At 40.4% G+C, this 14,866-nt stretch overlaps 1 protein-coding gene across 8 annotated transcripts in view; it reads left to right on the top strand.

Moving 5' to 3' along the window:
• MGMT (O-6-methylguanine-DNA methyltransferase) overlaps window positions 1–14,866 on the top strand; it is a 369,913-nt gene that overhangs the window by 69,460 nt on the left and 285,587 nt on the right. For 6 of the 8 annotated variants that reach the window (XR_012160039.1, XM_073354045.1, XM_073354040.1 and 3 more), the window contains one exon: window positions 6,229–6,368. The exons of the other annotated variants lie outside the window; for them this stretch is intronic. Coding sequence is in view for 5 of the 6 variants with exons in the window: in XM_073354045.1 (XP_073210146.1) it covers window positions 6,229–6,368 (140 nt within the window). In the remaining variant the exon portion in view is untranslated. The remainder of the gene's footprint in view (window positions 1–6,228; window positions 6,369–14,866) is intronic. 8 annotated transcript variants of the gene reach the window in all.

The raw sequence follows: 14,866 nt of genomic DNA, 5'->3' as shown, positions 1-14,866 counted from the left end.
TTTAGTGTTGGGTAAGGTGTCGTGTTCTTCAAGTGCTTGCTCATGTCGATTCCATTCTAGGTGTTTGCACACCCACATGCACAGTTGTCAGAGATTTTTGCCTTAGTGGTGTCTGTAGGGTCAGCTGTGGCTCCCCTTTGAGTGTCACGCTCATGAGTTGGTATATTAGGCCGACCCTAGGCCCTCTCAGTTTCTTCTTACCACTCATGATGGTTGATTGGAGCGCCTCTTTTTGCAATCTGCAAGAGCGTTAGCAGTTTTTCATAGACTTTTGTTCTACCTAATCTGTACATAGTTAATAGTAGTTGGTTAGTCTTTGTAGTGTTAAGTTAGAGTACTTAGAGACCTGGCTGGGACTTTGTCCCTGAGCAGGGCATGCCCTGCTCTCCCGGTTTCAAGTCATGTGTGTCATGCAGCAGGCCAATGCCAATGAGTAACCCCCACGACAGCTGTCTGAAGTGTTTGGGGGAAGCCCATAGAAAGGATAGGTATCATATTTGTAAAAACTTTCATCCTCACACACAAAAGAGCTGGATATCTGCTTGAGGGCCCATCTCATGGAGGCTGCGCTTCGCCCTGGGTCAGAGCGGAACCCATGCCTTGCAGGGGAACCCACGCCGAATACTTCAGCTTCAGTGTGAAGCGCACCACTGGCCAACCAGGCTCTGCCGGTACCATTCCCCCTTACCAGTGCTGAAGAAGTGCCAGAAGAAGAGGAGCCCCTCAGCACCGAAGGACGAAGCCCTCTATGGAGAAAGAAGTGGTTCAGGACTATTTAGAAAAGCTGGATGAGCACAAGTCCATGGGGCGGCATGCAGTGCATCCAAGGGTGCTAAAGGAGTTGGCGGATGTGATTGCAGAGCCATTGGTCATTATCTTTGAAAACTCATGGTGATCGGGGAGGTCCCGGATGATTGGAAAAAGGCTAATGTAGTGCCCATCTTTAAAAAAAGTGAAGGAGGAGGATCCGGGGAACTATGGGCCAGTTAGCCTCACCTCAGTCCCTGGAAAAATCATGGAGCAGGTCCTCAAGGTATCAATTCCGAATCACTTGGAGGAGAGGATTCACCAAGGGCAAGTCATGCCTGACTAACCTAATTGCTTTCTATGACTAGATAACTGGCTCTGTGGATGAGGGGAAAGCAGACATGTTGTTCCTTGACTTTAGCAAAGCTTTTGATACGGTCTCCCACAGTATTCTTACCAGCAAGTTAAAGAAATATGGGCTGGATGAATGGACTATAAGGTGGATAGAAAGCTGGCTAGATCATTGGGCTCAACAGGTAGTGATCAATGGCTCCATGATATCCATTGGCAGCCAATCTCAAGCGGAGTGCCCCAAGGGTCAGTCTTGGGGCCAGTTTTGTTCAATATCTTCATTGACGATCTGGAGGATGGCGTGGATTGCACCCTCAGCAAGTTTGCAGATGACACTAAACTGGGAGGAGTGGTAGATATGCTGGAAGGTAGGGATAGGATACAGAGGGACCTAGACAAATTAGAGGATTGAGCCAAAAGAAATCTGATGAGGTTCAACAAGGACAAGTGCAGAGTCCTGCACTTAGGACGGAAGAATCCCATGCACTGCTACAGATTAGGGACCGAATAGCTAGGCAGCAGTTCTGCAGAAAAGGACCTAAGGGTTACAGTGGACGAGAAGCTGGATATGAGTCAACAGTGTGCCCTTGTTGCCAACAAGGCTAACAGCATTTTGGGCTGTATAAGTAGGGGCATTGCCAACACATCGAGGGACATGATGATAATTCCTCTGTATTCGGCATTTGTGAGGCCTCATCTGGAGTACTGTGTCCAGTTTTGGGCCACAAGCTGCAAGAAGTGTAGTGGAAAAATTGGAAAGAGTCCAGCAGAGGGCAACAAAAATGATTAGGGGGCTGGAGCACATGACTTATGAGGAGAGGCTGAGGGAACTGGGATTATTTATTCTGCAGAAGAGAAGAATGAGGGGGGATTTAGTGGCTGCTTTCAACTACCTGAAAGGGGGTTCCAAAGAGGATGGATCTAGATTGTTCTCAGTGGTAGCAGAGGACAGGACAAGGAGTAATGGTCTCAAGTTGCAGTGGGGGAGGTTTAGGAAAAACTTTTGTTCTAGGAGGGTGGTGAAGCACTGGAATGGGTTACCTAGGGAGGTGGTTGAATCTCCTCCTTCCTTTGAGGTTTTTAAGGTCAGGCTTGGCAAAGCCCTGGCTGGGATGATTTAGTTGGGGATTGGTCCTGCTTTGAGCAGGGGGCTGGACTAGATGACCTCTTGAGATCCCTTCCAACCCTGATATTCTATGATTCTATGAAGGGGCTTGTGGTCAAAGGACCTTTGTCAGGCCATGCACCTACTGTGGGGCTTCATGGAGGTACAACTGTGGTCGGACTCCCCAACCCAGCCAGGGATCCATCCCTGATCCCGGGAAGTGGCAAGGGTCCCCGGCCTTTCCCAGGGCCGTCTGTGCCTGAAGTGGTACCGGCAGCTAAAGAGAAAAGCCGACCAGCTCCACAGGCGCCACACCAGGTGGCTGACTTGGTTACGGCCCTGGCACGTAAGGGGCAAGCCTATTGCAGTGCAGCCTCACAGAATGGCTGAGCACCCCTGGTCACTGGACTGCAGGTGCACATCTCCGTCTCCACGATCTTGGACCCCAGCACTGTATCCTAGCTCTCAAGCTAGAAGACCCAGGTCCCCGACAAGCTCCCCACCTACTAGGCACAGGACTCCAGAGCTGAGATGCCATTCCCCGTACTGCCGGTACTGGCGAACTTCCAGCCACAGGTCGCCTAGACCCCAGTCACCCTCCTCCAGGCAGTCTCCTAGACTTCGGTCACCATCCTGGAGGGGCCGCTCAGGATCATGGTGCTGGTACCAGTCACCCTGGTACCATTCCTCCGGCAGGCATTGCTACTCGCCTTCACCTCGCCAGTTGCCCACTAGAGTCAGCAGACAAAACCAGGCCTTGACAGCTCCACCATGGTTGCTGGAGGGACCTACTTCCTGTTGGGAAGTAGAAAGCCCTCTACCAGAGCAACCTACCTGGTCAAGTGGAAGCAGTTCACCTGTTGGATCTTGGATAAAGGGCCTTGAGAGCCTCTATCCACATGTCAAGGACCCTGTTCCTCTGTGGGACTTGAACCTGGTGCTGTTGCAGCTCACGGGTCCTACTTTCTAGCCTTTGGCTTCCTGTTCTCTCCTTCTCCTGTCCTGGAAGGTTGCAATCCTGGTCATGGTGACTTCAGCCCGTAGAGTCTCTGAGATTTGTGCGCTCACCTCAGAACCACCTTATACGGTCTTCTACTTGGACAAAATCCATCTGAGACCGCACCCGGCTCTCCTGCCCAAGATGAAAAGGAGTACTTTTGGCACCTTAGAGACTAACAAATTTATTTGAGCATAAGCTTTCATGAGCTACAGCTCACTTCAGTTTAATTCAAGCCAGGACATTTCTTACCGGTCTTTCCAAAGCCACAGAAGTCGGAGGAGGAGGGGCGTAGACTGCATGCCTCGGATGTTGGGAAGGCTCTAGCCTTCTACATCAACAGGACCAAGCCATTCCGTAAGTCAACACAATTGTTCGTCACGGTGGCTGACAGGAAGAAAGGTATCCACTCGAAGAATTTCTTCTTGGATCGCTTCTGCTATGATCAAGCGAAAGTGCAGCTCCTGGCAATTGTCACCACCTACTCGACCAGGGTGCCGGCCTCTTCGGCAGCTTTTCTGGCCCAGGTGCCTATACAGAATATCTGCAGGGCGGCCACCTGGTCATCTGTCCATCCGTTCACGTCCCACTATACACTTACCCAGCAGGCTGTGGACGACACTGGCTTTAGTAGGGCAGTACTGCAAGCCACGAGACTGTGAACTCCAAGCCCATCACAAGAGACTGCTTGTGAGTCACCTGGAATGGAATCGACATGAGCAAGCACTCGAAGAAGAAAAAAGCAGTTACCTACCTTTCGTAACTGTTCTTCGTGTTGCTCATGTCCATTCCATTACCCATCCTCCTGGAGTTGTCAACAAGAGGAAACTGAGAGGGCATAGGGTTAGTGGCGCCTAATATGCCAATGTATGAGTGGGGCACTCAAGGGGGCTCCCACAGCCAACCCTACAGATATCGCTAAGGCAAAAGTCTCTGACAACTGTGCACATGGGCATGCAAACACCTAGAATGGAATGAACATGAGCAACACATCTCTAAAAACAACATTTTTTCAGATTTTCAACATTCCTTGGTACTAAGATGCCTCAAACTGAATATTGTGGGGCATATTTTCTCTGCATCATGGTTCTACTTGGCACGTATGAGAGGGGAAAGTGGCAGGGAATTCTGGCTCCCTAATTCTTGGTTTACAGGTGCTGGGTCCTGACATGACTTAGAGATGCCTTTCAGCATCCCCAACTTCCATCACTGACTTAAAGGTCCGTATTGGATCCTGTGCCTGTGGAGTATAGGTATAGCAGAGCAGAACTTCATTGCACTCTACTCCCTGTGTTGCTGGGGAAAGTGTAACAGGCACAAGTTCCATTGTTGCCAAATCTTGTGATAAAGAGTTAGGGCTTTAGGAAAACCACTGTGTGAGTTCTGTGATTACATGAGAATCTCAGCTTTCATTAAAAAATAAAAGGGAGTTATAGCTCTCGTAGTTGCACAGCAAAGCTTGGATATTTGAACATCAGATGTTCAAAGGCCACAAGTAAAATAAAGGAACCTCATGATATTTTAATCAGAATTTTTAAGGCAGCTTTTGATTTTCGGGAAGCTGACTAATCAAGTATAAATGGAGTTTATAAGTATCCATACCTTTTGTGTGTGTCAGACAAAATAATGTGTGTGTGGTTGTGTCTGTATATCTGTGTTTATACAAGCATATTCATATATATGTTTATGCTTGGGAATAAATTGCGGTATCCACTATTACTTTAGTCCTTCTTGGCATCACTTTTTTTCAGGTATCTACATCGTTGTGAATCTTGCACTTTCCTCTCATTGCTGGTTTAAGTGTTTTGAACAAAGGCACAATAAAGTCCAATGCTCATCACTCTGACCAGTTTTGTCTCATTATTTCCTCATGTTTCTCCTGTCTGTTAAATTTACCTGTTTTTAGTTGTCAATCTTATTCTTATCTTATTCTTGCTACACTTAGGTTGTAAGCTGTTTGGGGCGGAGATTATCTTTTTGTTCTATGTATGTACAGTGCCTACCACAGTAGGGCCCTGTAACTTGGACTCTTAGGTGCCCCCACATGGCAGAATAATTAATAATAATAATAATAATACGCAACTTATATCTAATGAGTTAAACACTAAAATGTAAATAGTACACTCTAAATACCTATTGGTTAAAAATATTTTTGTAACCAAATAAAGATGAATATGTCTTAGAGGGAATGTATACCCTAGCCCATTTATCCACTGGCGCTTTAAAAACTCCCACAGCCCCATCTGGATCTATGCTGGTTACGTGACATGTAAATACCTCGTGATCCTTGTAACCGATACTTTCAATCCCCCATAACCCAAGCCTGACCCAAGATGTACAGTACCTTCCCTCTTAACTTGTGTACATTTGATTTTAAACATTAACTTTAATAAAATTTTTACATCTGTTGTTGATCCTGAAGAAAACCTGAAAAATGTTTGGCACTCTATTGGTAGCCATAAAAAGTTGACTGTTAATGATAGGAATGAAAAATGTGTGTCCTTTACTGAACAGTGATTGATTTTTCCAGCACAGCCATTCCATATGAGCTTCTGCAGTTATTATTTACATAATATTGCCACTGTAAACCAGTGAATATGCTTTATTGTCATAATAATCTCTTTGAAATCAATGTAAAAAAACTTTTTCTTTAGTGTTCACTAACAAATCAACCATAAAACTGCTATTCCATGTGATTATTTTTTTTTGTAGAGGTCAGTGCTGAGTTATTTAACATTTTTTATTATTTTTAATGTAGATGCTATTTAATGTTGACTTCTCATAACAGACTGAATTACCACTACTCAGATGTAGGATGGATGACAAAAATACAGCATATAATTTGAGTAAATTTAAGTAGTGTGAATCCTTGTTTTTGCTTACTAGGATTTTTCTCTATTTAAGCCCTCAAAGAAATTATTTTTGCAAAACTGTACAAAATATGCTTAAAGTTACAGATTGTTGAGATGCTGGCTCCTTGGGGAAAATATACACACATTTTACAATTTTATTATTCTCTTGTGAGCAGGTTGCTTTAAAAGATGGAAAAACTCAGTGTAAGAAGATGCATGTAATGCTGAACAGCCCTGTGGGAAGAATTGAAATATCTGGATGTGGAACAGGTGTACATGAAATACAATTTAAGGAAAATGTTCTGTCACAAAACAGGTAAGTTTGTGTTCTGTTGATTTTGTGCATAAGTACATGATGCTGAATGCAGAATTCTCAGATTAAAACCACGCTAAAAAAGTAACTATTCATAAATATTTATATTAGCTGTATATTTGGAAATACAGTAATTTCTATTTTAAAATCAGAATCATCATTGAGTTACCCTAAAGGAGTGGCAGCTCCAAGAAATTGATTTACTACCCCATCCATGTTTATCTCTGAATGTCTGTTCTACCTTTAATGCTATTTCAAGCAAATTCTAAAATTTTGAGCATTTGTTTAAATTATGTGGGCAGTTTCTTCTCAGCCTTTATTACTATCTTTGGAGAAACAATGAAACTTAAAAATTGAAAGGGCTTGTTTCTGGGTTTGCCATCCCTCCAGGATTGGCTTGGAGTCTCCAGGAATTAAAGATTAATCTTTAATTAAAGATTATGTCCTGCAAAGAAACCTCCAGGAATATGTCCAACCAAAATTGGCATCCCTACTTATTTCATAGAAGTAAAACATAAAAATGTTGGAGAGAGACAGACACAGAGAGGGACCTCTTCACAAAATACTAGCCTGTATCCAGGAGGTGGTGATGTCTAGGCTTACCTCTTCTATAGACTACAGTTAGTATTTCTGCAGTCCACAGTCCTTATTACTGAAAGAGGTATTATACCCTTATCTGGAAATAAAACCGCGTCTCTAATATGACGTGCCTAAGTCTTACTCCCTTAGCCATGCTGCCTCACAAAACAAATATGCAAAATATGCTTGGCTATGCCCCTGCTATATTCACAGATTATACCACTGTCCCATCTTGGACCATGCTGCTATCTCAGAGCTAGGAATAGGACTCTGGAATCCCAACACCCAGCATTTTATTGCTGACTCACAAATAGTTGGGTGTAACAGTGGCAAAGTGTATGTTGGGTCCTGTTCAAGGAGCTGGTACATATAAAAGATAACAGTTTACTGCTACTACCAGTTACTCTTTTAGCTCAAATGGTAGAATTAATATGTGACTCCAAGTCCTCGGTTCAAACTTTGTTGACCATCCATGTACGGGAAAAATAGTATGTGGTCATATAGCAAAGGATTGTGTCGTATCATAATGCATATGCACAAAGAATTAGATTTGCAGAGGCAGTTTTAATTCTGGTATATTATGACTTTTGAGTGTTTTACGTGTTTGTAATAACTTTGATTGGGGTCCAGAGCAGGTTTCCTATGGCTATTGGAGTCACTTCTTGGATAAATCCAACACGGGATTAGAGAAGGTATGTCAGTACCCTGTGTCTTGCAGGGTGGGATCATTATTGCTGAGTAGTTCAGTCAGTTAATAAAGTTGCAGCCTTTACTTTCATCCGCATGTGTGTGGTGTCTGTTTTCCTGAAGTGACTGGGTTTGATTCACTTTTTTTCTCTTCCTAACTTCATTGTTTTGTTTTTCTCTGTATTTCTTTCAATTTTGAAATGCTCCTTTGATTTGTGTATTCCCCCCATTTTTGTTTTTTGCTATTTTTATTATCCTTATACATTTTTATATTTGTGTAATAATAGTATATAAATCATGTGTATGCACAATATATATACTAGTTTGAAATTGAAAACAGAATACGTTTTTGTTTTTCTCTAACCCAAATAACCCGCCCAAAACATGTTTATCAATGTCAGTTCACACTTGGCAAAAATAACATCTTCTCTGACCTGGCATTCTAAGCATTCCAGTTTTCTTGTGCTCCTTTTTAATATTGAATTTATATTGAAGGCAAAGCAGACTGTAGACTATGAACTAGGCTATAAGATGTAACTTCAAAATAAGGCATCAAGACTATGAACCCAACATGTTATAGGGTGTCTGTTATTTTTTTAAAAATGTTTCCACTTTATATGGTGATTAACTTCTCCTGTATTTCCCTTTGTTCAGTCAGTACATTGTCTCCTACTAGCTGCAGAAGATGGTCTTGTGTCTGGAAAAAACAGGGCTGGGAGTCAGAATATCTGGGTTCTCTTCCAAGCTCTCTGATTTTCCTTTGTGATGTTGGACAAATCACTTCATCTCTATGGTTTAGATTTCTCACCTATAAAATAGGGATTAAGAAAGCTTCCCTATCTCATAAGTGTTGTGAGTCTTCAGTAATTAGTACTTTTATAAAGCACTTTGAGATTTTGATAGTGAAAGAACTATATAAATTGTTTTTGAACAGATTGTTTAGCTCACATACTAGTGGCTCTGGTGGGCAAGAAATGGCCACTTATGGTTACTTTCTCTGAAGAACCTCTTTCTTATGGTTACTTCCTCTGAAGAACCTCTTACTTTAAACAAAAAAAAAAAAAAGTGGGGGGGAGGAGGAGGGACTCGAATATATTTTCCTGATGGTAAAGTTCTAAAAATTTTAAAGCTGTCCTTAAATGCTTTTGCTGAAATGTAACATTTAATCTCCTCCACTCATTGATAGCGAATAGTTGTTAAAGTCTCTGGTCTCATTATTTTTGACAGAACAAAATAAAAACAAAACAACAGGGCCCAGTGTTTCTCTTAACTGGCTAATAAACACAATGGCAAGAGCATTAGATGAAAAAAATACATGAGAAACATAAAAATTGATTTTAATGGACCCATGTCAGAAAGAACCATAATGAACACAAGTGTGGTCATAAATATTGGTATTCTACTCCACAGTCATTGAGATTTTTCATGTAGAGTGGCTTGTTACAATCAATATAGATTTTAGCTTTTTTACAAGAAAAATAAGTAATCCTTTGAAATATATATAATACTTAGGACTTGCAGTCTGTCAAACCAATCTGGTAGTTTAGAAAATCTGTTAAGAATACCTATGCAATGGCACAATTTGTATGTGGGGATCTTGCTCTGTTTTACAGCTTGTAAAATGCTATGCAGTTAATCACCTGAGATTACAACCTATTCTGTGATGGCTCATAGTAAAATTTAAGGACAAAAGCTAAAAGGCAGATTAAAAGAAGAAACAACAAAGTAAAGACTAGTTCTCAATAAGTTTTTGCTAGAAGTCTGTCTGTAAGTGAAACAGCTAAATGTTAGATTTTTTTTTAAAGACTGTAAGTGTTGTGGATTTACAAGGATCAGAGGTCATTGTACACACTGTAATAAACAGTTTTTATTGTGGGGGAAGAGTCATTTTTATTTGAGTTTCTGTCTTCAAGTGCTTATCAGTTTTCAAAAATATTGTGTTTGGCTGAATTATTCTTGTTTACCTGAATGGTGACTTTAAAATATATTCAAACATGAAAATATTGGTTGTTTAGTAATATAATAGATACACTAACTCAAACCGTTTTGTCTTTTTTATTCTTCAAACTAAATGTGAAGTTAGACAGATTCTGCTGAATTCAGTGGAATAGCTGTGATATAAAATGGTGTCTGTGTAATAAGAATTGTATCCAAAATCTTCTCTCAGGATGAGCAGTTTGACATGTTGTCTTTAGAAATTGGGTTTAGAAATAGCTAAATTTTTAGTGCTTGAAAATCATACATTGTACATGTGTAATACTCTATTTTCAGTGAAAGTTTTAGCAAGACTCTGAGGTGCAGAGTTTTAAGTATACAGAACATGTAAATGTTTCTGGAACACTATGTTTATAATAAACACAATTAGGGGATTACTGACGTTAGTTGAAATACATCTATTTCATATCTGTAAAATGGAACAAGGTACATTAGAATAAACTCTGTTTTTTTTATTTAATAAAATGGTGTCTTTCTACCGCACCTGCATAGTTGCAATTCATACATTTAGTTTAAAATAATGAATTTTCCTTGTGGATAAAACAGAGAGAGAACAAATGTAATATATAATTCTTTGTAGTGGTGTCAGTTTGCTTAGTTGCCTTATTCCCTTTGTGTAATACTTAGCAATTTTTATTTTAGGGTACTGTCATTTTTTGTGTGATTCCTCTTTTGGCGGGGGTTTGGGGGGAGGGAAAGCCCCATTGAGTGAAATATGTGTTTAATTCTCTTCACTTGTGTCTTTAGGAAAAACTTGTTGCTGATTTGTTTTGGTATTTGTTTTTATCAATCTGTGTTTAATAACCTGGTAAAACTGTGAAATTACTATTTTTGTTTTGTTTTGTTCGCATTGTAAATCTATGATGACGGTCAGTTTTGATATTTCTTCCCTTCCTGTTCCTCAACTGGAAAGGTAAATTTTCATTGTAGTTACTAGAGTTGCACTTGCGACTTCCTTTAAGAATAACAAAAACTGTCTTTGTAATTAGCTATGCTAAATATTTACAGCAGAATGTACATTAGAAAGAAGATGGGATGGACTTCCAGCTTAGTCATTAGGATGTCAAAGAAAGGAGACAGTTTTCCTGTGTTTCAATAACATAGATTCTTAACGGAATTCCCTTGTTCGCGCCATGAAAATTGTTCAAGGGGCACCGAGCTACTAGACCATTTAACATGCAGTCCTGGTTATGTAGCCTGCAAATTTGTTAATGCAATGTATTAAGGTTGCAGCTGTTGGATTTTAGTAAAATAAAGGAAAGTAATATAATATGCCTTGAAGTAAACTTATGGTGCGAAAAAGCTGCCAGTGTGTGATTGGAAAATATGGTTGTACATGCTGAGCCTTCTGAGTCATTAATAATGTGGCATTCATTACTACTCATTTATGATTGTGTATATAAAATGGAAAATAAAAAGCCTACAATCAGATTGGTTGAGTAGAGTCCCAGACTATGCTAACATTTTAACACACACCGCAGGACAAACTGCAATAAGCATAAAAATATGTTGTGCCATTTTTATTAATTTTTGGTATGTTTAAAAACACTGATAACTTTTCAGGTTTTTTCATGTAAAAATGTAATTCAAGGTGTCAAATCTTGTTTGCCTGTACTCACTAATATTCTACTCAACTTCAGTAATATAGTCAGAATTTGGCCCAAGTTTTCTGGGGTTTTGTTGTTGTTGGGTTTCTTCCTGAATGGGATAGGAAGATGAGTGCTACAACACAGATAAATTCTCATCTTCTTTCCCGGGTGATTCATCACCATCAGTTTCAAGGTGGCAAGCTTGGCTGTGGTTGTGGTGTGCAGGTATATATCACACTGTATTATGACCTATTTTTTGCAAGCTTGTAACATTTTTTTCTAGATTATCCTCAGGCTTTCCATAGGAAAAGGACACTGAAAGAATTGTATCCTGGAGTCCTGTTGCCTCAAGAAGATTACATGGAGAAGGAGGGGGATTTTCCTGTTGTGTAAAAGGCTCAGTAGCTTGAGTAACTATAGCAGTGAAGCTGTGGCAGCATGGGCAGTGGCCACTCGTACGTACCCAGGGTCTCAGGTGGTCAGGGCTAGCCCATAGCTCTATCTTAGATCAAGGTTAGCTTGGCTATGTCTACACAAACTGCAGTCGCACATCCTGAATTTACTGTAGACATGCCTTCAGTGGTCTTGTGCCTCCACATCAGATCTGGACCCAGTGCACTGTTTCACCCACTGGCTGAGATTCTCTTTGGCCATGGCAGCCATTGGGAACCCAAGAGAGTGGGACTTTCTTCTCAGGGGAATGTTCATGGGCCTGGAAAGGGGATGATGTGCGTTCTTGGTCCTGTCCCCAGCTACCCCTCTCCACCTCTTTGTCAGTGCAGATGCCAGTCCCAAAGAGGGGCTCTGCGGTGGTTGGAGTAGAGAAATGGTTCCATGATGGCATTTGAGTGTGCAAGTAGGAAGAGATCTGTGTATGTATATTCCTCTCTGAGTGTGGCTCTGGGTGAGGATAGGAACAGTGTGTGCTGTCAGAATTCACACGAACCCTGAGCAGTCAGGGCAGAGGGACTGTACAAATTGCATGCACATGCCTGAGAACCAAAGCCAGGGCAGTGGTAGGTTTAATTTTAATAAAGTCAAAGTGGATACATTTATTAGCATCACAATATACATGGGGAAAGATGTGCACATTTACTTTAGCAAAATAGGAGTTACAAGCAAGATTAAAGAATTTACTTTTTAATAGAACAAGGGGACATTCAGTAAAATTTAAAGATCGCAAATTCAAAACTAATAAAAGGAAATACTCTTTCACATAATGCATAATTGGACTGTGGAACTCATTTACACAGGATCTTGCTGAGGTCAAGAGCTTAGCATGATTCAAAGAGGGATTGTACTTTTTTATATGAATAACAAGAATATCCAGAGTGTTCACTAAATACTTAAAAAAATAGAATGGATATGAAACCTCATGATTCATGGACTAATTAAGTAGCTATCTACTGGTTGTCGAGAGTATAATCTTCTGGGCAGCAGATGATCCCATACCTGCCTACTTTGGGACTTCTTGCTACTTATATTCGAGCCTCTTTTTTGCCACTGTTGCTGTTGGAGACAAGATAGTGGATTAGAGAGACAATGGGAATGGTCCATTTTAGCAGTCCCTATGTTTCTAATCTGTAGGAGAGGTCTGGTGTAGGTGAAATGGCAATTTTAAAAGTTAATTTTTGTGATCATAAAAATGTCTGACTGGATCAGTACCTGGAAGTATGACATACCAGCATATCTCCGTTTCCTATTTTGTACTCCAAAATCTGTGTGTGTGAGAGAGAGAGTTCTAGCTATTATGGTTGCAAAGAAAACCTCAAAAATGTCAATAGTGTGTAACCAATGCATAGAGGTTTATGTGAGTCTGCTGAGAGCCTGGAACAGTAGGTCTGAGATGGGTAAATTGCTCCATTCATCTGCCAGGTATTAAATCAGATACTCAATGATGCTGGTGATTTAAATGTCAACATTAAGTATTTCATTCTGTGCAACACACAACTTATGAGTGAAGTCTTATTTTGATGACATTTTGGAGAGTATTTTTTTCTCCAAGGAGTCCAAGAAGCAGCCAAGGTCAAGAATTCTAGCAGAGCCCACAGGCATATTCAAAACCCAGTAAGGGAGAAGCAGTATATACAATCATTCTTAGAAAATCTGCACAACCTATTGAGAGAAGAGTCTCATTTTGATGACTCTCATGGGTGGAGCTTATTTTGAGGGGCAGAGTTTAGAAGAATACCACTACTCCCTGCCCTCATTTCAACCTTCCTGTAAAATTACTGTACACTAGCAAACAATGTTTTAGTTCGCAAATTGGCGGGGGGGAAGACGTCAATAAGGCAAGATGTAATTTGCCATAGGATAATATTTCTTGGAGGCGTTGCATTCTAGAAGCCTCAGCCAAAACTTTCAAAATTGTAACAGGGGTACCCTAGTTGAACTCAGTGGTAGCTGTTAAAAGTTAGCATCGCTGAAAAATAATTTGTCAGATAGAGGCACCAATTTTTCTCTGCCCAAACACTCATGGCCAATCTTGAAAATGTACTGTCACCAAAAGCCACAACATGTTTTGTCTTTCCTACATTAAAGATAAATTTAAAAGGATATATTGTGTTCACTTCCCAGGACTTAACTTCAGCGTTCTAGGGGTTTTCCCTGCATTATCTGATGGACCTCACTGTCTAAGTCAGGGAGCTACATATACCACAGTCCTAGAAATATTCATAATAATGTATCAAGAGTAGTTGTAGGGGAAAGCCAAGAACCATTGAACTCGGACCATGTCAGGAAAGTGAAAGAGGAACTGATTTCCAGTTATGTATAGTTCTTAGGGGTTTTTTTTAATTGCTTACACTGAATATAATTGTAAGTTAAAGATTTGTGATCTTAGGTTCTGTTGTTTCAGCCATCCAATTTAGCTGTAGTAAGTATCTGTTACATTCTATATTCCCTGGTTCAGCTTCATTCTATTATATGTTGATTTATGTAAGGGACCTACCTTGCCCTTGTCTAACCTATCTAGTCTCATCCTGCCTTCAGACAGTCCCAAATTTGGTGAGGCTTCATTATAATTAAGCAGGCTCAAAGAGTTGTCATTTTTGACCCAGTCTGAAGAGTTTACATGTGCATAACTCCCATTGAATCAGCTAGAGTCTTGCTTGTTGGTAAGATCTGCAGGAACTGATCTTTTTAGCAGACTTTTGTGCTGTGATAATTGTTTTTAAACCACCTAGAAACATACCAGCATATTGTTTTTGCATATTGTCTTTTACAACAAATCCCTGTGCTAATTTTCCCCTCTTGCACCCCTCACCTCCCACCCCCAGAGGTGCTGAGCAATCTTTGACAAGTAAGCAACTAGTTTTTACTTCAGGATGTCAGCTGTGGTTTTTTAACTTTATGTGGATGAAACTTTTCTTTAACAGTGATTAATTTTATTTTTGAATACATTTATTTTCCCTGTTTTATTTTGAATATTGCACAGTTAGCTTATCTAAATTAACTAAATATTTTGGAATGACTACAATGTTAGCTGTTCAAAAAAATCTTTGTGAACCCTTAGTGAACCATATACTTTTTTTTTCCCCATCCATGCTTATAAATCTGCTTCAGTACCAGAGCTGTACCAATCTCTGAGGCTTGCATTTGCAGGAACTGGTGGGAACATATTTTTGCCTGATGTTCATGAAGCTTCACATA

Source organism: Lepidochelys kempii, chromosome 7 (assembly GCF_965140265.1).
Source record: "Lepidochelys kempii isolate rLepKem1 chromosome 7, rLepKem1.hap2, whole genome shotgun sequence".
NCBI classification, from domain to species: Eukaryota; Metazoa; Chordata; order Testudines; family Cheloniidae; genus Lepidochelys; species Lepidochelys kempii.
The sequence above is the reverse complement of the archived record's forward strand: the minus strand, read 5'-3'. Positions and strand labels throughout refer to the sequence as shown.